This window comes from Micromys minutus (genome assembly GCF_963924665.1).
Source record: "Micromys minutus genome assembly, chromosome: 22".
Taxonomy (NCBI): domain Eukaryota; kingdom Metazoa; phylum Chordata; class Mammalia; order Rodentia; family Muridae; genus Micromys; species Micromys minutus.
The window spans coordinates 695,714-721,695 of record NC_137957.1 but is presented as its reverse complement, the minus strand read 5'-3'; the positions used below and the strand labels follow the sequence as shown (position 1 = coordinate 721,695).

At 50.6% G+C, this 25,982-nt stretch overlaps 1 protein-coding gene and 1 pseudogene across 3 annotated transcripts in view; one reads left to right on the top strand and one right to left on the bottom strand.

Moving 5' to 3' along the window:
• The window catches only part of NFIC (nuclear factor I C), a 31,998-nt gene extending 29,915 nt beyond the window's left edge, over window positions 1-2,083 (bottom strand). For both annotated transcript variants that reach the window (XM_080935365.1, XM_080935366.1), the window contains exon 1: window positions 1,746-2,083. Coding sequence is in view for 1 of the 2 variants with exons in the window: in XM_080935366.1 (XP_080791492.1) it covers window positions 1,746-1,748 (3 nt within the window). In the remaining variant the exon portion in view is untranslated. The remainder of the gene's footprint in view (window positions 1-1,745) is intronic.
• A 2,064-nt stretch (window positions 2,084-4,147) lies between these two features.
• Window positions 4,148-11,839, top strand: LOC308435021 (transcription initiation factor TFIID subunit 9-like; annotated as a pseudogene). Its single transcript, XR_013975673.1, has 6 exons — window positions 4,148-4,694; window positions 4,835-4,904; window positions 5,035-5,147; window positions 5,454-6,094; window positions 7,245-7,392; window positions 7,516-11,839. The product of XR_013975673.1 is annotated as a transcription initiation factor TFIID subunit 9-like (transcript).
• Window positions 11,840-25,982: the final 14,143 nt, after the last annotated feature.

Here is a 25,982-nt window from a genome sequence, read left to right as displayed (position 1 = left end):
CCTGGGACCCGACACCCCCATCTGGCCTCTGCGGCACATGTGGGGCACACAGAAACAGATAACAAGATAAGCAGAAATAGATCTAAATATAAAATTAAAGCCAGGCATGGTAGTGCATTACTTTAATCTCAGCACTCAGGTGACAAAAACAGGCGGATCTCTGTGGGCTAACCTAGTCTACATAGAGAGAGGCTATCTAAAAATAGAGACATCTTACTGTGGTTGTTAATATCACAGTTGCCTCTGGAACTGTCTATAGCACAACTGCAGTAGGGCCACCAACACAAACCTATACCAACTGGGTGCAGCATCATGTCCAGCACAAGACAACCCAGCCCCAGGCCTCAGCCAGGGACAAGCAGACTGGCATTGACAACTCACAACCAATTCCTGGGCACAGCCACCCCTGCTTGAGATGCACAGGTGCAGACCCAGCCAGAGGACTCAGCGTTTCACTTTCTTTTTGTCCGGATTTGCTCCAGCCAGGGTCACAAGTAGCCCAGGGTGGCCTTGAATTCCTCATTCTCACCCCCTCCCTCACCACACCTCCTGAGTGCTAGGAAGACAGGCAGCTTTATAAACGGCTATGTGACTTGTATGAAGGCTATTCCTGGGCTGTGGAGCAGCGGTTAGGGGTTGGGCGAGGACCCTTGAGGGACCACAGAGGTGACGGGCATGGCTATGACTATGTATATTTCCTTAGCGTTACCTGTGCCTGGGCCAAACCCAGGTCCTTCTGCAGGTTAGACCAGTGGCCACGCCCCCAGTCCACTCACTTGGGATTCTAGGTAGGGCTCCGCCCCCAAGCCACGCCCCCACCCACCCCCAAACTTTTGAGACCAGACTAAGTTCCAGGAGTGGTTCAGTCTCTGACCCCACTCCACCCCCCTCCAGGTGTCACTTCCGAGGGAGTCAACACTGCAAGTCGCACAGGGGTCACCCAAGCGGGGTGGTGGCAAGGCTGAGGAGTCCGAAGGGAGGCCCTTCTCGTTGCAGGGAGAAACTGAGGCTCTGGGAGGGGACCCCGAGCTGTGTGTCCCTTGGGGACAGTGACAGCTGGTGCGAGCCGGGCTGCGGGGAGCGCTGTGCCCGTCGGTGCGGATGCCGCGCTCCCGCCTGTGTCCTGCACCGGGAGTGGGGGTGTCCTGCGGCTCCCCCTGTGCTCCCCGTTTCCAAACACCTCCAACGGGGTGAGAGGTCAAAAAACTCGGCGGCCGCCGGCTCGGCCTTGCCGGTCTATATTTAGAAAATGATATAAAAACTGAAGTCGCGCGGGGATTCCCCTCCGGAGCAGACGGGGCCGCGCCTCCCGCGCACGCGCACCCGCAGCGCCGAGGTGGCGCCGTGCGTGGGCCTGGCCCGCGGCTGCAGCCTCGCGAGTGCGGTCCCGGGGGCTGCGGACGGCGGCGGTGGGCGGGGCCACCGGGCAGCGGCCATTTTCCGCTAAGCTGCGCGCGCCGCCGCCGAGTCCCCCGACGCGGGTGGGGACGGGGAGGGGGGACGGCGGACACGGGGTGGGGGGGACGCGCGAGCCCCGCCCCCACCCCCACTGTCCACACCGGGGGACCCTCTGTACTGGGGGTCCCGGCGGCGCCCCGGCCCGGCTCCGCCCCCGGGGGAGGGAGGGAGGACTCCGATCATCCCTCCCGCCCTCTTCCCAGAAACCGCAGCTCCCCCCCAGACCCCACGCGCGGCGCCCCGGGAAAGTCCCCCCGCGCGGAGTGGGAGCGGGGGCGGAGACGTACCATGGCGCTGTGCGGCAAGGCGACGGCCGGCGGGGAGGCGCGTGGGGAGGCGCGTGGGGAGCCGTCCGCCCCGCCCGCGGACCCTCCCCCGGCCCGCCCCCCGCCGCCTCTCCCCCCCCAGCCCGCGCTCCGGCGGGTCCTCGGTTGCAGAGCGAGGCTGCCGCTGCTCCGGTGTCCGCGCCTGCATCCCCAGCGGCGATTCCGCCTTCCGCGGGCGCGCGCGAGCTCGTGCACACTTGCGGTCGCGGACACGCGTGCGAGCGACACCGGGTCGCGCACGGCGCAACGCGCCAGGGGAGAAGCCTCCAGGCCGTGGAGGGGCGTCCGCGCGCCCGGAGTGACAGGTGCCACGCGGCAGGCTCGTCCCGTCTGGGGGCGATTTGGGAGCGTCCCCGTCCCCACCCCTCCGCCGCGCCTTCCCGGGCGTCCGCTCTGGGATTCTCTGCCATCTTCCTCTGCCTCACCCAGACCCCAGGTCGCAGCCACAGAAGCCTTGACCTAGTAGAATTCGAGGGACAGTCCGGGGCGGGGGTCCTGGGCGCGCTAGTGCACCCCCTCGCCTTCCCTCACCTCTTCATCCGCAGATCCCCCTAGTCCCGGCCTTTACCCACCACCCACATCCCCATTCCTGTAACCGAATCCGTGAGTTCAGAGAGGGCAGTTCACCTCCCTGAGGTGGAACAGCACGGAGAGGCTGAAGGCGGTGCCCGGGATGGGCCGGGCGCTTCTCTAACAGCCGCAGCCTCCTCTTTCACCTCTAATGCTTTGCTGTTACCCCAGCATGAACCCCACTCTGGGGTTGGAGGGGCAGCGGGCAGGGATGAGGCAGGAGGACGACAGGCTCTCAGAGTGCGTGCGGAGGCTGGGGAGTGTGAGTTAGGACCCGGCTCCAGCCAAGGCCTGGTCACACAGTAACTCCAAGGTCATTCATGCTTTTGTACCGTAAAAGCCACAGAGTAAACATTTTCAGGCCCGAGACAGGAGTGCCCCTTTGTCGGCTCTCTCAGTGGTGACACACGCCTGTCATCGCAGCACCCCCTTCCCCGGGGAGGCTGAGGCAGGAGGATTAGCTTGAGTACAGAGTCGGTTCTGTCTTTTTATTTGTTTCATGAATGAAGAACGCAGACAGGGTGACAGACGGCTCCAAAGTCACCCAGCAAAGACCTTCGAAGCTTGAGGTTTGGACTTGGGTCCAAACTTTGACCCACGGTGGGTTTGACCTTCGAGCTCTTCACTGCCAAACGACAACGTGAAAGGCCAGTGATTTTGGTGGTTTTTTTTAGCTGCGCATGCGCTAGGCAAGGACCCCCCCCACCCCAGCCACACGTCTGCCTTCTCTGTTGACTTTCAACTATGGGGACCTGATCATATAGTCCAGGCTAGCCCACTCACGGGGTAGCTGAAGCTGACCTTCAATTGCAGAACCTTCTGTCTGCCTAACCCTCAAGGCTGGGGTGTCAAGCGTGGGCCACCGCATGAGCATGTGCCTCGGGTGGGTGCGTGAGCTATCACCAGCCGTCCCCCCACCCGCGGCATCCCAACTCCCACAGCCTCAGCTGACCCTGCAGTTCCGGGCGAGAGCCCCCGGGGCAGGGCATGGACCCATTTCACAGACCGGAAACGAGAGCCGCAGGTGCCAGGCCTCGGAGGAATATTTCCCGCGTGGCAGCAGCAGGTGTTGGCTGCGAGGAGAGATCAGGCTCCTGGGTCACACGCCTGTCACCCCAACCCGAAGGATTCGGAGCTCAGGGTCAACCTTGGCTACATAGTTGTTCAGCCTGGGCTAAGTGATCCCTCGACTCAAAATCAAAAATGTGCGAATGAATGAATGTGAACCAGGCACAGACGTCTGTCTGTCTGCTCCTGGGGGCGGGGGAGGGTGAGCTGGGCCTCACACGTGCTCTGCGGACGAGCCCCTCCCACTGCCGTCACTTGGGGGCGTGACCAGATTCCTTAGGATGTTCTATTGGCTGAGGTCCTTCTGCCCAGGCTTCTGATTGGCCAGACTACAGCTCCACCGCGTCTGACTGGCCGCCGCTGGCAGCTGCCCCTGACGCCGCCGATTCCATGTTTATTTTCGGCGCTGCCCTCACTTGCGCTTGTCTCTCTCTCTCTCTCTCTCTCTCTCTCTCTCTCTCTCTCTCTCTCTCTCTCTCTCTCTCTCTCTCTCTCTCTCTCTCTCTCTCTCTCTCTCTCTCTCTCTCTCTCTCTCTCTCTCTCTCTCTCTCTCTCTCTCTCTCTCTCTCTCTCTCTCCCTCTCCCTCTCCCTCTCCCTCTCCCTCTCCCTCTCCCTCTCCCTCTCCCTCTCTCTCTCTCTCTCTCTCTCTCTCTCTCTCTCTCTCTCTCTCTCTCTCTCTCTCTCTCTCTCTCTCTCTCTCTCTCTGTGTGTGTGACCCTGAGATTCACCCTTGTGGTCTCTGAGCCTCCCTGAGCGGTGGGAGGGGTGATCAATCGACTCCCAGCACCACTACCTCCCTTTCTCAGATAGGGAAACTGAGCCTGGGTGTCCTCCTGGCTGCTTTAGGCAGGCAGACCACTCTGGCTTGCACATGGAGACTGAGCAGACCCCACAGCCCCTGCGACCAGGAGGCCTCTTTGACCTTCTTTGTGAGACCCCCCCACCCCCACCCTTTTTCTGGGAAACTGGAAGAAGAGGAACAAGAGAGACTCAGCTGGGCAGCGTAGTAGAACTTCCAGCTGTGGGGTGCCAGGAGCGGGAGAGAAACTGGTGCTTTTCTCATCTCTACGCCTTTCTCTCCAGCTGAGGAGCCGCTGAGCCGAGGCCAAGCGCATCTTTCCGGCATGGCTGCCCGGAGGGCCTGGCACACACACAGGGCGTGGGCACGGAGCCTCCCGGAACTGAAAGCTGCCCGCACACGCTGGGGCCTGGGCCGCCCAGCACGGCCGAGGAGTCCCGAATCTCACCCCAGGGACAAACTGAGGCAGAAGGTGCAGGAGCTTTCTAGGTGGGGTGCGGACGTGACAGCTGCAGGGCCTTCGCTCCCCTGAACCCAGCTCTGCCACCCGAAGGCGGGTCTCAGTGTCCCCGGGTATAAGTGTCGCTGTCCTGTCATCTGGTTCCTTGGCAGGGCAGAGAGCACGGGACACAGAACACCAGTGCGTGTGCGCATGTGCGTGTGTGTCTGCACTGAAGCTGGGGTAAGCGGGGTGAGTGGTACTGACAGGAAGTCCAGGGAGGAGGGGCTGCCCCGCAGGGCAGAAGCTGGCACTCTGATTTCCGGCACTGCTGTGGCTAAGGCAATGGTAGGAGATACCATGGCTTCCACAGAGGAAAAACCTGAAGCTCCTGAAGGAATGTGGACATTAATGCTCCACCTCTGGGGACCACTCTGCACCAGACCGAGGGATGGACAGGCAACACCCCATGCAAGGCTCATGTCCGTGAGTGGCTTTGGGACATAAATCTCAGTTTGTCCAGCTGTACAAACACCTGAAAGGCCGTATCCCCAGCCCCCACACTGAAGGATTTCAGTCAGTGGCCCTGCCCTTTCCATACCCCCACCCTTCACTGGAAGAGTCTGGGTGGGGTTCCACCTCTGATCACGATCCCAGCCCTCTTTGTTATTTTTGAGGCCTGTGCCTCTTACAGGCGCAGGCTGGCCTTGAACTCGTGATCTTCCTGCCTCAGCTTCCTGTGCAGCTGGGCTGCGCAGCCTGGTTTCACTGGGTTGCTTCCATCTCCTACAGGGGAAGCCACACACGGATGTCAGAAGCAGTGGCCATCACCCCAGCTTCCTGAACGCTGGGGGAGGAGATGTGGTCCTCAGGGCATAGAAACACCCAGATGCCCTCAGTGTGACAGTTCCAGAGCTTCATGTCTGTCTCCGTCTGTGCTGGGACAACTTTGGGGCAGCAATTCCTTCTGGTACGAGGTATATGTGTGATCCTGCACCTGGTGTCAGGTGCCACACCTGGCCCAAGGCTCACTTCCACCCAGGTGTCCTACCACGGGGTGGGGATGGGCGTTGCCATGTCCTGGGGTGAAGTGAATTCCCACTGTGTGGCTTTGTCATCTGCCTTGTTTGGACAAGCCTGGCATGCAGTTGCCACTGAGTAACTGTGTGTAAGCACCAAGGTGGCCTCATCAGGGATGCAGTTGGTGCTAAGTAATCCCCTAAACAGTCACACTTCACGGAGGCTGGACTCGGGACTACTAAACGATTCCTCTTTGGGGGGAAACAGAGAAACCCTGTCTTGAAAATCCCCTCTCGATGTTATTAAATGTGTATGACTGTTTCCCTATAGGTATGTTTGTACTACATGCATGCAGAGGCCAGGAAAGGTATTGGATCCCCTGGAACTGGGATTAAAGGCCGTGGTGCCATCATGTGAGTCCTGGCTTTGGAAGAACAAGTGCTCTAAGCCATGGAGCCACCTCCCACTGCTCCCACCCACCTCCTTTAAGAGTTTTCTGACACTCAGCTTACAAGCAACAAACAGGCTTCAGGAAGTTGTCTTAGGTATTTGGCAGGTGAGGAAGGATGATCACCAGTTCTAGACTAGCCTGGAGAAAGAAAAGGAGGGGGCTGGAGAGGTGGCTCAGCGATTAGAGCACTGACTGCTCTTCCAGAGGTCCTGAGTTCAATTCCCAGCAACCACATGGTGGCTCACAACCATCTATAAAGGGATCCGATGCCCTATTCTGGTGAGTCTGAAGACAGTGACAGTGTACTCATATATAATAAATAAATAAATCTTAAGAAAAAGAGAATTGGAAGCATAATTCAGGAGGAAAGCCCCACTTAGACTCCCCAGTGAGGGGTTGGGGGTGTGGTCAGGTGAGGGGTTGGGGGTGTGGTCAGGTGAGGGGTTGGGGGTGTGGTCAGGGGTGGAGCCCTTGCTGAAAATCCCCCAGTGAGGTGCTGGAATGCTGGTGGAGCTCATGTCCAATATGAGAGAAAACCCAGATTTATGCTTAGAATTGCAGAAAAAAAAAGGTTAATCCCAATAAAAACTATGCATGTAAATTTAAACACTCACCTGAATCCCCCTACAGTCACCTACAGATTCTGTCACTTATATACAGTTTCCTACAGACACCTACAAACTCCTATAGAAATCTATAGACCCCTACAGACACATATGTACATGTAAACTCCTACAGACACCTGCAGAAACATATAGGTACCCACAGACTCCTGCAGACATCTACACCATTAAGACACCCACGACCTCTGAGACACCCGCAGATTGCTACAGTAAATTCCTACAGACACTCTTGGGCTCATTAAGTCATCTACAGACACCTCAGACTCTGAAGCACACATACAGATTCCTACAGACATCTAGAGATTTCCACAGATAGGTACAAATTTGTATAGACCCCACAGCGCGCGCGCGCGCGCACACACACACACACACACACACACACACACACACACACACACACATACTCCCTCAGATACCTACAATTCCTCGGGACACAGACAATATCCTATACACACATGAAGTGGAAACAAAGTCTTTTTGGAACTTCAGATGGTGTTTTGTGAAGGAAACAGGATGTTTCACTAAGGCCGACTCATGAAGGAACGTTTCACTGACGCAGACACAGGAGCGAGGATGTTCAGCTGAAGCAGGCACGTGAGAGGACACATGATGGAGGGTTCTTCACTCACAACACCAGGTATTTATTAGTCCGCCTTAAACTGCATAACTGAGCTCCTGTTGTTGGGACCCCTTAGCGGGAAATGCACCAAAAAACGAAAACAAAAACAAAAAAACCACAAAAACTTCTGGTGGCCTGCAGGTGGCATCTTGCCTCTTTGGTGGACTTGGGCTGGTCGGCAGAGTGACGTCTGCCGATACTCACGTGGAGTTTGGCTAAGACAGAGTCATGTGCTGAGGCAAGACCCGTGGAGACACGTGAGGCTGTGGGGAGTATGAGTAGGGCTCTGCAGCGCTTCTTGGTGTGTGTCTTCGCTGATCTTTGCTTCACAGAGGCAATGCTGGGAACTCTTGGTGTTCTTGGTGGTTCTGACCTCTCCTGTGACTCATGGCGACTGGGCTGAGGCCTGCCTGTCCCTGCTAGGTCGTGCCTCTGCTGCTACCTCGACTCTTCTGACCTGAACTGCTATGCATCTGTGAAGGCTTTGCGAGTGGATGGAGTTCCTGAGCTGTGAACTGAACTGCTGAGCTCCTGACAGCACAGACGGGATCTGCCCCAAAGAATCATTTCTAAATAGACCCACTCATAATAACCTTTCTTTTCCTGGTGGGTGGTGGGCTAGAAAGGAGGTTGAAGGATTTTAAAACATCATTAAAAGTAGGTTTTGAAAAAATCTAAAAGAACACAGACATCACAGACATGTACAGACCCTTACATACATCTATAGACTCCTGCAGACACCTGTAGACACCAACCATCACATACACACACCTACAGTTACTTACAGTCACCAGGGGTCATCTACAGTGACCTACAGATACCCACAGACACCAACAGTCATCTATAGACCACAACAGATAGCTACCGTGACTTATAGTCACCTACAGTCACCTGTGATCACCTGCACTTACCTGTAGTCACCAATAGACATCCATAGAAACCAACAGACATTCACAGATTTTTATTGACACCAACAAACTACTACATACATGTAAAGTTTCTTACAGGTACCTGCAGACTTCTGTAGACACGTATAGATGCCTAAGATACTCACAGACTCTGACTCCTATAGGACCCCAAGACCAGTACATACACCCACAGACTCCTGCAGACACCTAGAGACCTAGAGACCTTGAGAATCCTACAGGCCCTTACAGATTCATACAGTCTCCTACAGCGACCTACAGACTCCATTAGAAAGCTACAGATACCCACAGATGCCTAATGACAACCACATATACCTATAAAGTTCTACAGGTGTCTACAAACACCTAAGAACACCTACAGACACTAGAAAAACACAGTCGCAGTCTTCCAGTGTTACCTACAGTCATTCATGGTCTCCTAGAGGTGCCTAAGTCATCCACAGATATATCTTCCCACAGACACCACAGACTTTTATAGGCAGAGAGATTTACAAACACCTACAGACTCCTATAGTCACCTACATTCTTCTATGGTTCTCCAAAGCCTCCTATAGGCATATAAAGATTGCTACAGAAACCCACAGACTTGTATAGTTACCAAAGACACCCAGAGACACCTACAGATTTTTACAGTTTGAGAGAGACTTTTATAGATACCAAGAGATGCCTACTCCAAAATTCAACTACAGACACCCACAAATATGTATAGATATCTCACATTCCTACATGTACAGTTATCTAGAGGTGCCTACAGACTCCCACAGACCTTCAAACTCCTACACACACCTATAGGCTTGAATAGTCAACTACAGACTCCTACAAACTTTTACAGACACTACAGTTGCTGACAGAGCTCTACCGACACCTACTGTCACCAACAAACAACTATAGACTCCAACAGACACATAGATGTATTCAGACATGCATACAGACTTCACAGAGACCTACACATTCTTACAGATACCTATAGATTTCTACAGATACCAACAATTTCCCATAGATAACCTCAGACCCCCACAGAAACATACAGGCTCTTACAAACATGTACAGAATGCTCTAGATTCCTATATGATCCTACAGACACCTAGACATTCCTACAGATACCCACAGACTCTTACAGATACCCACAGACTCCTACAGATACCCACAGACTCCTACAGATACCCACAGACTCCTACAGATACCCACAGACTCCTACAGATACCCACAGACTCCTACAGATACCCACAGACTCCTACAGATACCCACAGACTCCTACAGATACCCACAGACTCCTACAGATACCCACAGACTCCTACAGATACCCACAGACTTTCAAAGAAAAACTACAGATTCCTACGGTCACCGTCTCATACCAACAGACACTAACCATCTGCAAACTCCTATAGTCATCTTCGGCCACAAACAGGCAGCTACAAGTACCTATAGCCACACACAGACATCTCCAGTCACCTACAGACTCTTAAAGACACTTCCAGTCACTTTTGTATCTGCAATTATCCGTGATCACCTACCATTACCTTCAGTCAGACACAGAACCTACAGACAGCTTTAGTCATCTACAGACCACTGTAAATTCCGACAGATTCCTATATATACTCAGACTTTCATAGTCACATAAGACACATGCAGACTCCTGCATGATGCCTACATAATTCTAGAGATACCTATGGACTCCTATAGTAACCTATAGACACTAGCAGTCAACTACAGATCCTATTTATACCTACAGACACATACAGTCACCCGTGGTCATCTAGAGGCACCTACACATAACCTACAGGTATCTACTCTCTCCACCTATAACCTCCTACAGACAGACAGTCACAGATTCATACAGCAACTACACATCTCCCTATAGACACTCAAAAACTCGTACAGTTACTGATGGACACCTTCAGACACTTGGAGATACTTACAGACTCCTACAAACAACCAAACTTCTAAAGACACCTATAAACACCTATACACACACATACATGTGCTCCTCCACATGCCTACAAATGCCAAAGTCATGTATAGACACCCACAGACACTAACCATCATGATACTTACAGATTCCTAGGTCACCCGTGGTCACCTACAGTCAAGTACATTCATCTATAGGTACCTATAGTCACACACAGACAACTACAGTCACTCATAGTTACTCACAGTCATCCCATAAACACCCTCAGACACCTTCAGACACTCAAAGACTTCTACAGACACCTACAGACTCTAGAGTCACCCACAGTCACCTTCAGACTACTACAGATATCTATGAATTCTTTTTTAAAATATTATTTATTTTATGCATATGAGGACACTGTCACTCTCCTCAGACACACCAGAAGGGGGCATAGGATCCCATTACAGATGGTTGTGAGCCACCATGTGTTTGCTGGGAATTGAACTCAGGACCTCGGGGAAAGCAGTCAGTGCTCTTAACCACTTCTCCAGTCCCACACCTATGAATTCCTAAAGACACCTACTGACATTTATAGACTCCTTGCAGACACCAAAAGAAAGCAGCCATCAGTGAGTGGAGGCATTGGCCATGTGTGAAGGACTATGAATCTTCTGAACATCCTGCTCACCGGGACACCAGGAGTTGGAAAAACCACACTAGGCAAAGAACTTGCATCAAGATCAGGCCTGAAGTACGTTATTGTGGGAGATCGAGCTCAGGAAGTTTGATCACCAGATATCATGGAGTCTGGCAAGATGGCGTCTCCCAGGAGCACGCTGAAAGATGCACAGATGATGGTACAAATCCTGAAGGATATGGGGGTTGCAGAATATGAGCCAAAAGTAATAAATCAGATGCTGAAGTTTGCCTTCCGATATGTGTCCACAATTCTAGATGATGCTAAAATCTATTCAAGCCACATTAAGAAAGCTGTTGATGCAGGTAATGTATAACTGGCAATCCAGCGCCCTGCTGGACCGGTCGTCTTTCACTTCTCCTCCCTTGAGAGGGTTTTTATTAGCTATTGCAAGACAAAGAAACCAAACTCCTTTGCCATTGATCAATCATATTCAGGTCCTAGAGTGCCACCTGATAGATATTACTTAACTGCTCCGGACAATAGGCTTAAGTCTTTACAAAAAGGCACCTACTCCTGCAGGAAGGATAATACTCCGAGGCTAAGTGTTGGTTCAGTTTCTAGTAGACCGTGTACCCCCACACTCGGCACAGCAACTCCACAAGCCATGCCTGTTTCAGCTAAAGTAGGAACTCCGACGTCCCTCATGGGGCCGAGGTTTGCAGTGCAGATGCCTGCTGCTCAGTCCCATCCCTGCAACATCAGCAGTTCAGAATGTTCCTATTGATCCATCATTAACTGGGTCCAAAACCATTCTTATCACTACTAATATGGTCTCACAAAATACAGCCAATGAGTCAGCAAGTGCACTGAAAGGAAAACGTGAAGATGACGATGATGATGACAATGACTATGATAATTAGTAATCTAGGATGCATGTAACCTGTATTCGTGGATCCATTGTACTTACTGAATTTTTAAAAAGCATGTTAGATGTTTTAAAGCTGTATGTTAGAAAGTGGTATATAATTAGTATATTTACTATATGCTTGTTTGATTGAATTGTTCAGTTTTACTAGAACTAGTAATGGTTTTTCATCAACCTTTATGCATAAAAAATAAAACTGTCATTTATAAATTGAAAAAAAACACCATCACCTACAAACTCCTACAGTCACCCAGAGTCACCTACAGACTACTATAGGTGCCTATAGTATCCTACAGACACCCAGAGTCACTTAGTGTCACTCCAGGTCACTGTGACCACCTACCTTTACCTTTAATGACACAGAGTCCCACTGTAAATTCTTACAGCACTATGGATTTCTACAGACACCTACAGATGCCTACAAATGCCTAGAGACATCTATAAATTCATACACACAGATCAGCAAATTACTACGGAATTTTACAGACACCCAGAGATACATACAGACACGGACTCCAATAGGTACCCACAGAATCCAACAATCAACTACAGTCACCTACAGCCTCCTGCAAAACCCTGAAAACATGCATAAAGACATGTACAGACTCTCATAAATACACATTAAGAAAACCTACAGAGTTCTACAGACACCCAAAGGAACCTATAGACATCTATAGACTCATACAGCCACCTACAGACTCCTACTGATTTTTACACATACTCATAGATGGCTACAGGCAATCACAGACTCCAACACACTCCTACAAATACCCATGGTCTCCTACAGAAACCTACAGTCTTCTATAAAAATCCTCAGATACCCACAGACACCTACAGATTCCTTCAAACTCCTATATACACCTACAAACACATACAGACTCCTCTGAGCTTCTACAGACACCTAGAGGTTCCTATGGACACCGCAGATGTTTACAGACACTTGAATTCACCCACAGATTTCTACTGAACCTACACACACCAACAAACTTCTACAGACACCTATAGACACCCATAACCTTATACAAACACACAGAAACTCCTACAAACAGTTATAGTCACCTACAGACAACTTTAAATTCTTACAGAATCTTACATACATCCAGAGACTTCCACAGTTCTTTACAGATATATAAAGATTCTTATAAACACCGACATAGTCCTACAGACACCTATAGACATCTATATGATCCAACAGATGCCTAAAGACTCTACAGACTGTCTCCATCCTATTCCTGTCTGACTGCCCCCTCCTCCTCTCTCACTCTCTCTCTCTCAGATACCTACAATTCTTCCTGACACAGACAATATCCTATACACACCTACAGATATCACAGCATCTAAACACTATTTACATATATATGCACACACATATTGACATATATAGACACCAGCAATCACCTACAAATTCCTAAAAATTTCTACACAGTCGTACAGTCAGTCATATCCCCTACAGTTCCCTACAGGTACCTAAAGTCACCCACAGACACAAATTCCCACAGAACCCCCCAAACTTCCCTGTAGAAGACAGATTTCTACAAACACCCACAGTATCCTACAGTCACCTACATCCTACTAGGGACACCTATAACTTCCTACAGGTGTGTACAGACTTCTACAGAAACCCACAGACTTGTATACTTACCAACAGACACTTACAACCTTCTACAGATACCTAGAGACGCCTGCAGAAGCCTACAGGTCCCAAACTCCTACAGACTCCTATAGTAACCTAGAAACTTTTATGTATACCAAGAGTTGCCTACAGACTCTAAAGGACAACAGACATGCAGGTGCCTATAGATACCCACATACTCCTACAGACACCAACACACGTACAAATACCTGCAGACTCCTACAGATACCTAAAATCTCCTCTTGACATCCATGGTTCGTACAGACAACTAGAAAATCATACAGATATTTACAGTTACCTACAGACTTTGACAGATAACTATAGACTCCCAGAGAACTTATAGACATCAACAGACTCTAAAATACACCTATAGACATGTACATAATCCTTCATATAGCTACAAACACCCAGAGACTCCTACAAATAACCACAGACTCATATAAATACCTGTAGACACTTATAGACTATTACACACACCTATAGACTCCAACATATTCCTAAAGCTAGGTACAGACACTAATGTACTCCTAATTCTACAGATACCTAAACTTTTACAAACTCCTACAGACACCTACAGACACCAGTAGACAATTACAGACCTGTTCAGATTCTGACAGATTCTTATAAGTTACTTGTGGTCACCTACAGTCACCTATAGGTATCTATAATCACCTATAGACTCCTACAGACCACTACTGTCATGGATAGACTCCAACAGACACCCTCAAACACCAAAGGCTTCTATAGGCACTGACAAGATCCTGCAGACACCTACAGCCTCTTATGTAGAAAGAATCTCTTATAACATCACCTGTCAATAAAAACACTGATAGTCAACGAGCTAAGGCAGGAAACAGGAGGTGGGACACTGGTTGGAAGCGAGAGGATTTTGGGAAATAGCCTGCGGATGAAAGGAGATGCAGAGAGATTAGAGAGAGCCACAAATAGGGGACAAGGTGGGAACACATGTAAACCAGGAGGTAGATGAACTCAGAGAGATGCTAAAGAGACTCAGAAGAAGAAGCAGGTTGGGACTGAGCATGAAGGGGTAAATAACCAGATGGTAGAACAGTTTAAACCGGTTAAATAAGCTAGCCAGGGAATGACCCGAAGCTTATAACCTAGGCATTCAATATTTAATAGTTACTCTCAGAGTCATTCCAGGAGCAGGACTGGGAAGGAAAGTAGTTAGAAATTATTTTAACAATTCTACAACCATGTACAGACACCAAGAAACTCTATGGAGTCTTACGACACCAATAGTCTCATAGAGTCGGCCAACTGATGTATACACACACAGACACCTATAGACTCCTGCAGTCACCTCTGGTCACCTGCAGACATCTACAGTCACCTACAGACTACTACAGATGTCTACAGTTACTTACATAAGTCACTCCTGGCCACCTACAGTCACTCATGACCATTTACCCTTGTTTTCAGTTACCCACAGTAAATACCCTACAAATACCCACAGACACTTTCAAACACCCACAACCTTTCACAGGCATGCAAAGACTCCTATACTCACCTACAACTATACATTTCTACAGACACCTTTAGATTCCAATTGAAACTCACTAAATCCTACAGCTACTTACAGATAACAATAGATTCTGAAGTCACTTACAGATACCCACAAACATTACAGACATTACAAGTCAACTACAGACTCATAGAGTCATCTATGGTCACTGGAGTGACTTACATGTAACTTCAGTCATCCACAGACATCAACAGTCTCTTACAGATACCACAGGATACTAGTCACCTATAACTTGCTATAGAATGCACAGATTCCCATAGTTACTATGCATTTCCACAGACACCCTAAGACTCCTGAAGTTACCTACGGACAGTTACAGAATCCTATAGACAACTGTAGTACTCCTGCAGTCACCCATAGACACCTATAGACTCCGGTTGTGACATACAGATGCCTACACTTAGAGACTGCAGTCATCAGAGGTCAACTACAGCCACCCACAGGTACCCACAGACACCTACAGTCACCTGTAGACTCCAACAGATACCTATGGTCACTGCAATCACTCATCACCTTTGATCACCTACACTTACTTATAGATACTCAAAGACACCTATAGAAACCTACAGACAGCACATTTTATAGACACCTACAAATTCCTACAGACATCTAAAGATTCTTACAGACATGCACAGACTCCTGAAAACACCTGCAGATTCTTAAAACACCCACACACTCTGATAATCAGCTACAGACCTGGTGAGTTTTATAAACACCTTGAGACTCCTACAGAAACGACAGATACCTAAACATACCTACAGACGCCTACAGATTACTATTGACCTAGAGACTACAGAGTCACACAGATTCCTACAGACATCTACAGCCTTCATCAGAAAACTATAGATACCTGCGGATAACTGCAAACCCCAAAGAACATCTGCAGACACCTACAGACACCCACAGCCACAGTCAGCCACAATTACCTACAGTTATGTATGGTCACTTAAAGGTCCCTAAAGTCACCCACAAACCCAAATTACCACAGAAACCCACAAGCTTCTACAGACACAGACTCTTACATCTTCCTAGGGACATCTACAACCTCCTATAGGCATGTACAGATTCCTACAGAAAACCAGACTCTTATAGTTACTGACAAACACCTACAGACTTCTAAAGTCACCTAGAGACTTTTGCAGACACCAAGAGATGCCTACAGACGCCTACAGACTCCAACAGACAACTTCATCACCCATAATGTTTACAGATACCATTTTACAAACATGTCCAGTCACCTATAGACTACTACAGGACCCTACAGACACTCAAAGATGCATATAAATATGTATAAACTTCTACAGACACCTACACACTTCTACAGATACCTATAGACTCCTTCAGGTACCTAGAAAGAACTACAGACATCTACAGACTCCTACTGACTTTACACCCACTCATAGATGCCTACAGACACCAACACACTTCTACTGATACCTATAGCCTATAGTCTCCTACAGGCACATACCGTCTTCTACAGACACTAACAGATACATACAGACTCCTACCAACTCCTGCAGACACTTAAGAACTTTTACAGCACTTCTATAGACACCTACAGACTACTACAAACACATACAGACTCCTGTAGACATCCACAGACTCCTGCAGACACCTAAATACTTCTACAGACTCCTACTGAGGTTACAGGCAACGGCAAACTCCTAAACACACCTACAGATATCCATATACTCCTCCACATACCTGCAAACAGCCACAGATTCCTGCAGACACCCATAGCAACCAGAAATCATCAACAGACTCGTTTGGATACTTACAAACTCGTCTGTCACTCACCACATACACTTACAGTCACCTAAAGACTCAGACACACACTGACAGTCACACACAGTCACATGCGATTACCCAAGGCCACTCACCAACACCTACAAAAACCTCAGACACCTTCATATCCACAAATCCTTTTACAGACACAGACAAAGTCCTGCAGACACCGACAGGCCCCTACTGCCGTCCCTAACCACCAGACTTTTACAGACTCTGAGAGACTTCTACAAACGCTAGCCATTCCCTACAAACTCCTGCTGTGCTGTCACCCATGGTCTCCTACAGCCACCTACAGTTGTCTACAGTCATTCTCCATCCCCTACAATCACTCACAACCATCTGTAACGAGATTCTTTGCCCCCTTTTGGTGTGTCTGAAGATGGTAACACTACAATCATAAATGATAGATAGATAAATAAATGAAAAAGGAGACATCTACAGACACTTATGGACACCCATAGAAACAGGCAGACTCCTACATACACCTATAGACTCCTAATAAATTTTACAGTTACCCACAGATGCCTACAGATACGTGCAGATTTCCACAGTAACTGTAGCACTCCCAGACCCATATAGTCACCTACAGACACCTACATAGTCTAACAGTCATCTAGAGACAACTACAAAATATTACAGACGCCAGCGAAGCCTACAGACACTTATAGACACTTACAGACACGTATAGAAACCTACAAACACATCGATGCCTAAAGATACCTACAGTCACCCACAGACATCCACCAAAAACTTGCTGTCGCCTACACACTCCTTCAGTCACTCGTGGTCACCTACAGTCACCAACAATCCCCCATGACACCTACAGTAACTGTAGAGTCCTTCAGAAACCCACAGACTGGGATAGTCACCTACAGACACGTAGAAACCTTTTAAAAAAAGATTTATTTTGTGTATGTGAGTACACTGTAGCTGTTCTCAGACACACCAGAAGAGGACATCAGATCTCATTACAGATGGTTGTGAGCCACCATGTGGTTGCTGGGAATTGAACTCAGGACCTCTGGAAGAGCAGCCATCTCTGACATGGTCTGTCACTTACAGACTTTTCAGATATTTAGGCTCCTACAGTCGGGTACAGGTACCAACAGACACCTACCATCACCTACTGACTTCCACAGACACCTACAGACTATATTACGTACCAACATCTATAGACTCCCACAGTCATCCAGAGACACCCACAGTCACCTAGTCGCCTGTGGTTACCTAAAGTCACCTACAGACTCTTACAGATGTCTGCGGACACCAGCAAACACCTGCTATCTGCCCCCACCACCCTGCACTCTGCCCAGCAGCCTCAGCCAACTATGGCTACTTGTGGTCCTGTTCTGCCCTCTACTGATCGCACTTAGAATTGCACCGATCGCTGCCAGTCGGAAAGGACTGCAGTATCCATTGTCCAGAATGAGACGCAACAACTCCTATGCAGCTGCAGGGGTCGGAGCTGGATGCCGGAGCTGAACATGGATTTAGTGTGGGACGGATCTAATGTCTACCATGTGGTATGCAAAGTCCCTGGCTTCACACTTTGATGTCTGGGGTTTGTGGTGTATATAACACCCTAGAAACCTCTGTTTTTCTGTTGATTTTGTTGCTGCTGCTGTTTATTCTGATTTAAGGGGGTTTGGGCATCCTGAACTCAGCTTGGTCTGTGACCTCCACCCACACCAAACCAGAAGCTCCCAGTTTGGGCAGTGAGTGTCTTGTAGCTCAGGTTGGCTTGGAAGTCAGTATGTAACCAAGGATGACCTCCCTCCATGCCCTGGGCTCTGGGACACTGTGGTCACGTGGTGCTCTGTTCCCTGAGTCCTGCGAGTACAGACAGACACAGGTTCCTCAGCAACCAAGCTCGGGACAGCAAGGGTCCTCTGACTCTACAGCCAAATTTATACATCTGATTCCTCACGTGGACACAGGTACAGGGATCATCCTTTGGAGGCCGCATGGTACCATGACTGTGGGGGCAGCGTGAGCAAAGGCTATGGGCTGGAACTAGAAACACAGAGACCGAGTGCTCTATCCTCAGACTCCTGACAACATTCCTGTCTCTGACTCCTCAGAGACCACGGGCTGCATCACCCACATCCTCCACCACAGATACAATGCCTGTGCCCCTCAAATTGGGTGGCATTGGGGGTGAGCCCCAACCCCAGCTGCGCCAGCTGGGAACAATCCCAGGAACGGGTCATTAGGAGATGGGCTGGGGCAGCTGCTCCTGAGCACACAGACGACATTTAATTTTCCACTGATTTCTCTGTGGTGGGTCTTAAGCCCAGTGGGGGAGGCAGTCACCCCAGAGAGTGCTCGTAGCGGGCAGAGGGGGCAGGAGGAAGCCAGGAGACGTAGACCTGGCATCAGGTGGAGCCTTTGCTGACCACACAGTCCATGGCTTGAGAAGCAGAGAGGTGGGAACAATCTGAGCGGGGTTGCTATTGCAAAATTCACCTGTCACTGCTGCTGCTACATGAGGGTCACAGGACACCTTGTGACCTTCCTGCCATGTGGGGCCTGGAACAGAGCTCCTGGGTCTGGCTGGCAACCTCTTGACAAGGGACTCAACTAAACTGACTCCTTTTTTCCCTGAAAAGCTCCCCCCCCCAGACTGGGTCTCTCTATGTAGGCATGGCTACCCTAGAACTTGGTATGTAGATGAAGTTAACCTTGAACTCAAAGATCCGCCTCCTGAACACTGGAACGAAATGGGTGTGCCACCACCACCCGGCTGGTGTTGGTGAACATCTAATAGAAAACGTCTAACTTACAAGGCGAGCAAACCCTATAAGCCAACAGAGAAAACATATTACCCACCCAGCATCCATCCATTCGTCTGTCCACCCATCCGCCCACTCACCCACCCACCCATCCACCCACGCATACTGTTGGCTCATAAGGTTTGCTCGCCTTCTGAGTTAGACGTTGTCTTCTAGATGTCTCATGTAAAGAATCCCAACACCAGCTAGACTTCGTGTGACTAACCTCTGCTCCCTGGTTTGTCAGTACCTCTACTTCTTCTGTACCTCTAAGGCTTGTGTTCAAACCTGTCTCCTGTTCTGTGCTCGTGGACAGTGAGCTGTCTGTCACTGATCCATTTCCATGTTTTCTGCATGTTGAGGGCTGGTATCCTCTGTGCCCAGCCTCTGGGGCTGTGGGTGTCAACAGTTCCGACGCTGCCCCCATGGCCTCAGCTTGGCCCTGCTCTGTCTTTCAACTGGGTCTCCCGCCTCCCTCTGCCCCCCAACATCCCGCCGGGCGCTCTGGGGAACATTCCGTGGTTTTCAGCAGACTGTCCGGCTCCACGGAGCCTCAGATGTGGGCAGAGTGGGCGGCGGCCTGGCGGGCGCGGGCTGGGGAGACAGAGACCAGGGACCCTGCACTCCAGTTGGGCGCAGGAGGTAGTGGGTGGCACAGATCAGCAGCGGAAGGCAGCAAGCACCCACTTGGTAACTAGGGAACGCCACCTGTCTGCCATCTTCCATGGCCCCCTGAGCCTGCAGCCCTCCCTGCAACTCAGCCAACCCTGGCCTGCGCCTCCTAAACCTCCTCTGTCTGACCCAGGATGCGCGTGCTGCAGCCTCACCGGCCTCCTGCCCCGGGGCCTTTGCAGCCGTGTCCCCTACCCTGGGCCTCTGTCCTATTGCCTTCCTCTTCCAAAGCTGCCTTCCTCCACTCCGCCTCCCGCCTTATCCGTCGGCGCTCCGCTTCACCAAGACACATAATCGGTGCCCAATCAAGGCGGCCGCCGCGGAAGTCCTTCTGGAATTTAACCACAATCCCTCCTGCCTGGTTTCTGTGACTGTTACACAGTTCCTGACTCACCCCGCGTCACCCGCCCATCCCCCCACTCTAGTGGATGAGGAAACTGAGGCAGGGAGTTTCCGCCAGGATTGTTCTTGAACAAATCATTAGGACCATGGACAGTGTGGCCTGTCACTGCCTCCGACTTCTGTCGCCGCGCTTGTAAAGCGCAGTTAGTAAAACTCCTTGGAAGCCAGAGAGACCCTAGGTCAGTGAAGTGTGGCGCAGCGCAGATGAGGATTCCAGAGTTATGTCAAAATTAAGGTAAAAATGGTCGGACAGGAGGACCCGACGGCCAATCAGAGAGCTCCAGGCATCAGAGGCCCTGCCTAACAGGTAATGTGAGGATAGTGGAGGGCGACCACAGGGGTCAACCCCGCTCTAGCCTCCGCTGGCACGCAGGTTTGCAAGGAAAGCACGCACAGGAACGCTGCTTGCCCCTAGGCTGAATCCTCTTCCTCTGGTTAGAGACACACTTGTTTACCATGACGTTTTGTTTTCTTTTTTGCAGTGACTCCAGGACCTTTGCACACGCTGAGAAAAAAAAAATGCTCCACTACCCACGCTCCAGCCACCTTCCAAAAAAAAAAAAAATTTCTTTTGAGACAGGTCCTCACTGTGTAGCTCAGGCTGTCCCGAACTGTCTCTGTAGACCAGGCTAGCCTCAAGTTCACAGAGATCCACCTGTCTCTTTCTTTTGGAGCTGGGGCTAGATTTCTTCCACTGTCTGAAGATCCTGCAGGCTGGATTTATGTGTGCTCTGACCTCTGATCTCTGACCTCTGATCTCTGACCTCAGGCTTCCTCTTTGTCCCTCTCACTGTGTGACTCTTGTAGCTCAGTCTCTGGGCTTCTTCTAGAATCCCAGGTCCTACCCACTCATGGTCTGAAAACACCCCACTTTTCTCATCGGAACCCCGATATGCCACATCATTGCCAGCTGTGCCACCCTCCCTCAGAACCGAGGGGAATTTCACAAAGATCCAGCTTGACCAACAGTTCCCTCTCCCACCTCTCTCAGGGTCACAGTCCAAATCCTTCCTGCTGCTGCTACTTCCTCTGCCCAGCCATGGGTTTTCCTCCATGACTGTATCCTGCCCCAGGGCCTTTGCACAGCTGTGTCTGCACCAGGGATTTTGGCTGGGCTCTGGTTGTGCATTCTGCAGAGTTGTTTTAATAACTCTTCTAGCAAATTCCATCATCCATTCATCTTGGCTCAGATCTCCCTCCTCAGGAGGCCACCCTGGCTCCCTCCTCTGTGGTCTCCTGCCTCCTCCACCATGTTTCATTTATTCCACACCGTTAATTTAATTCTCACCCCCGCAGAGTTCTAGTCAAAAGAACTGGGGACAGACCGTGGGATATAGTAGGTGTTCAATAAACGCTGAGTGAGTACGGAGGAACAGACAGGGCTGTGGAGTGCTCACAGGGATGGCTGTCCCTGCAGGTTCACTGTGTTGCTTAGGGAAACTGCCTGGCTGCCCCGGCTGGGTCACACGTCAGTAGCTACTAATGATTACCATCCACAGCCAGGCCCATCATCCCACTCCAAGGCCCAATTGTCCCTGGATCTTCAGAGTAGAATTAGAGACACCCCACAAGTCCCAGCCACATACCTCATTTCCCCCCAAACCTTTGACCCAGAGAGGGTGAGACACAGCAGTGTGTGACCCGGAACTGCAGGGACGTTATTTGAGAGACACTGAGAGCAACAAGACACCAAGTGACTCTTGGGCAACTGGATGCCCAGGACATGCTGCTGAAGCCGCTCTCTCTTGTAGCCAAACTCACCCCTCAGGAGCTTCCAGAAGGATTCCTAGTTAGGCAACATCCACAGACAGGGAAACAATCCCACCACCTCCCTTCAGCCAGTCAGCATTGCCCCAAGTAGTTTTCTCGCCTGGACACACAGACGCCAGAGGCCAGCTGGACCCTCAGGTGGCGCCCTGGGGATCCCCGGAACCCCTGAGCGCGCCCAGCTGTCTAGGAGTCTGTCTAGTCCCAGGATGAGGCCTAGTGGTTTCGGTCACCTTGCCAGGTAAAAGATATGACTGTAGCCTGTCACCCCATCTGCCTCGGTCTCACCACTTGTGAGCACTCACGGGGGTCCACACACCCGCCTGGGTCACCCTGCTGAGGTGGGCCCTCGGCACTCACCATCCACCACATCTTCGCGGTCATGTCGTAGCACAGCTGCCATTTGACCGACGTCTCCCCGGCCTTCCCGGACACTGGGGGCCCTGGGACCTCCATGTTGGGCCAAGATGTCCCCGAGTCACCGGAGGTCCCGGTGCTCGGCTCCCTTGGAGCCGAGTGAGTCAGAGTAGGAGGGTGCCCGGGACAGGGGGAGGGGGATAGGACCAGGGAGGGAGAGCTGGAGGGCGGGGACAGAGGCCACCCACAGCCCGGGAGGCGGCTGCAATCACAGCGGCCCTGGATTTGTGAATGATACCCCTTCGCCCCCCTCGCCCAAGCACTGCGGCTGTCCCTGCTTGCCAAGCTGGGGGCACACTAGGAACTCAGACCAAGGATGCCAAGGGTTCTTCCACTTCCAGGGACCTCGGGTGAGAAGGGAAGGCTGGGTGCCCATTCTTGAGTCTGGAGACAGCTTGAGGAGACTGTGTGAATGTGGGTGACCGGTGGCCTCTCTGGGCTTCTGTACTTAAATGAGGAAACAAAGAACTAGCCCAGCATGGGGTGGCACAGTCTGTCATGTCAGCACTTAGGAGGCTGAGGCAGGGAGCATTGTTGTGAGTTTGGGGATAGCCTGGGCTACATAGTGAAAACCTGCCTCTAAAACAAAAATACCAAGAAGCAAACAAAACCCAAACCATCAATGTTGTTTCCCTTTGTTCTCCCGGCAGCAGAGGTGGAGAAGGCAGGGGACAGGTCCCATGTCCTTAGTTTATCATCACTGCGCAATTATGGAGCAGAAATTGGGTGCCCAAGACAGAGGATGGGGCTCTGCTGCTGAGAGAGTTGATGAACTAGAGTGTGCTGCAGGAAGAACTTCCTGGGGAAGATACCCACTGGCTGGCTGGAATTGATCTCTGCTCTTTAGTGAGGCATTGTCTGTGTGCATGTGTGTGTGTGTGTGTGGGGGGGATGGCATTAGGTGCTGGACTGGGTGATTTTCCCTTCTTCTAGACTCTCCTTCCTTTCACCACAGAAGGCTCTTCAAATCCCCAACCCTGTCATTGTCTCTTGTGAGGACAGGCTGGAGAGGCTTGGAGAAGTTCAGTATGGAGCCCAGGGCTGCAAGGCTCCTCTGCCTCAGACGGCTGTTACTTTCTTTCCAGACAAGAGTGTGAGGTGAGGGTGTCTGTGAGCCCTCCATCTGGTTGACCAGGCTGAGGGTAGGGGGTTGAGAGCAATGGACGGCACAGGCGCAGCCCCACAGAGCCAGGAGGAACTGAGTGGGAAGGAGGCTCCTGGTGAAAATATGAGGACCAGAGTTCGGGTTCACAGCGCCCACATTAAAATCTTGATGATGTCAAAGCTGGACAAAGCTCTGAGGACACACGGCCGTGGTCACCAAGTAACCTTTCCTCTTATATACAGACCATTTTGTCAAAGTCAGGGACATCCAGAGCGCTGGTGTTCACTCTCCAAAGAGTCTTAGGTTACACTTCTGTGTAACCCAGGCTGGCCTGAAAATCCGTGGCTCAGGCAATCCTCCTGCCTCAGCCTGCTAAACCACTTTGTAGGTAGGCTGTTTATCTTTAAAAAAAAAAAAAAAAAAAAAAAAAAAAAAAACTGGGTTGGAGAGATGGCTCAGTGGTTAGAGAACTGACTGCTCTTCCAGAGGTCCTGAGTTCAAATCCCAGCAACCACATGGTGGCTCACACCATCTGTAATGGGATCTGATGCCCTCTTCTGTGTGTGTCTGAAGACAGTGACAGTGTACTCATATATTATTATTATATAATAAATAAATATTTTTTAAAAAAGAGCTTTAGACATGATTTTTTAGTTTGGTTTTTGAGACAGGGCCTCTTTGTGTAGCCCCTGCTTTCTTGGAACTCACTCTGTAAACCAGGCTGGCCTCGAACTCACAAAATCCACCTGCCTCTGCCTCCTGTGAGGTTATGGCCGTGACTTAGCACACCCAGCTCAGAAAAACATGTTTTATACACACACTGGAATATCACTCAGCTCCGAACAAGGAGTAAAACCACGGCGGGAAATCAAGGGGACAGATGATCCCTGTTAACAAGTAAAACTTTTATTAAATAAACTTTTAGGCTTTTTCTTTTCCTTTTCAGACCAAGGAGAGGTGATCTGACTTTGAGAAGCTCGCTCACAAACAGGAAGCACGGGGACTCAAACCCCACATTCCCGCTCCGCCCTCGGCCTTCCCCTCTGCTCGTCTCTAAAATTGTTTGAAGTTTGAAATTTCACGAAATTCATCGTAGCAGAAATGAAGCCTGTTGTACAAATCACATAGGGTCTCTCGTGTGGAGTATAAAAATGATATTTACAGCTCGTAAACATGAACTAGACGGTGGGCACGCCAGCGCACGCCAGCGCGCACTCAGCAGGTAACCTGCGTGGGGAGGGGACACAGCGACACCCCGGACATACTTGTTCACACGTTTCATAACACAGTCCGCACTGTGTTATCGTCAGAACAAGAGGTCATCAAACCGGAAATGCAAAACAAGGTGGGCAGAATTGGGGTAGGATTTTTTGTTCTCTCCCCCCACCCCCCACTTTGGTTTAGGTCAGTCAACAAACATTTTGGTAGAAACAAAGAGGGAAAAAAATTTTTTTTGCTTGTTTTTACATTTTTTTTTAAACCTTAAAAACTTTGTCTCTTGTTTGCTTTTGGACTCGTCCGAAGGGATCTGGACCCCCACCCCCCACCCCCCACCCCCGCTTGGTGGGTTGTCCAAATTAACAACTCTGTGCTTTGTGGTGAGTGTGTGGGCAGGCTGGGTAATATACAAGGGGTGGCTCCCTCACCAAAGACTTCCCAAACCTCCAACTAGGAATCACAAGTCCCTGCACCCCCTCTGCACCCCTCCACACCCTTCTCTGTTGTCTTGCTGGCGCTCACTCAGAAAACCAGCAACACAATGGTAGATAGATGGGAGGTTAATAGACGATAGAAACAGAAAAAGAAAAGGAAGTGTGGAGTCCGCGGGGTCAGCAACCAGGTCCGGCGTGGCCACGTCCGACTCATGGTGACGTCGGGTACAAGACCTTCAGTTTACGGCTGGTGATTGGAGAGCAGGTGTGTGTGTGTGTGTGTGTGTGTGTGTGATCTGGGTGGGCAGTGGGGGACAGGAGGCTTCCCCGGCAGGAAGCTAAGGACACCTGGTCACCCAAGTAAGGCTATGAAAGCGGGAGAGGCAGGGCGGGGGCAGCAGCCGTGGAGACCCCAGAAACTGGAGGTATATGCTGTTGGCGGGGTCCTGGTTTGGCGTCCAGTGGGAGCGGCA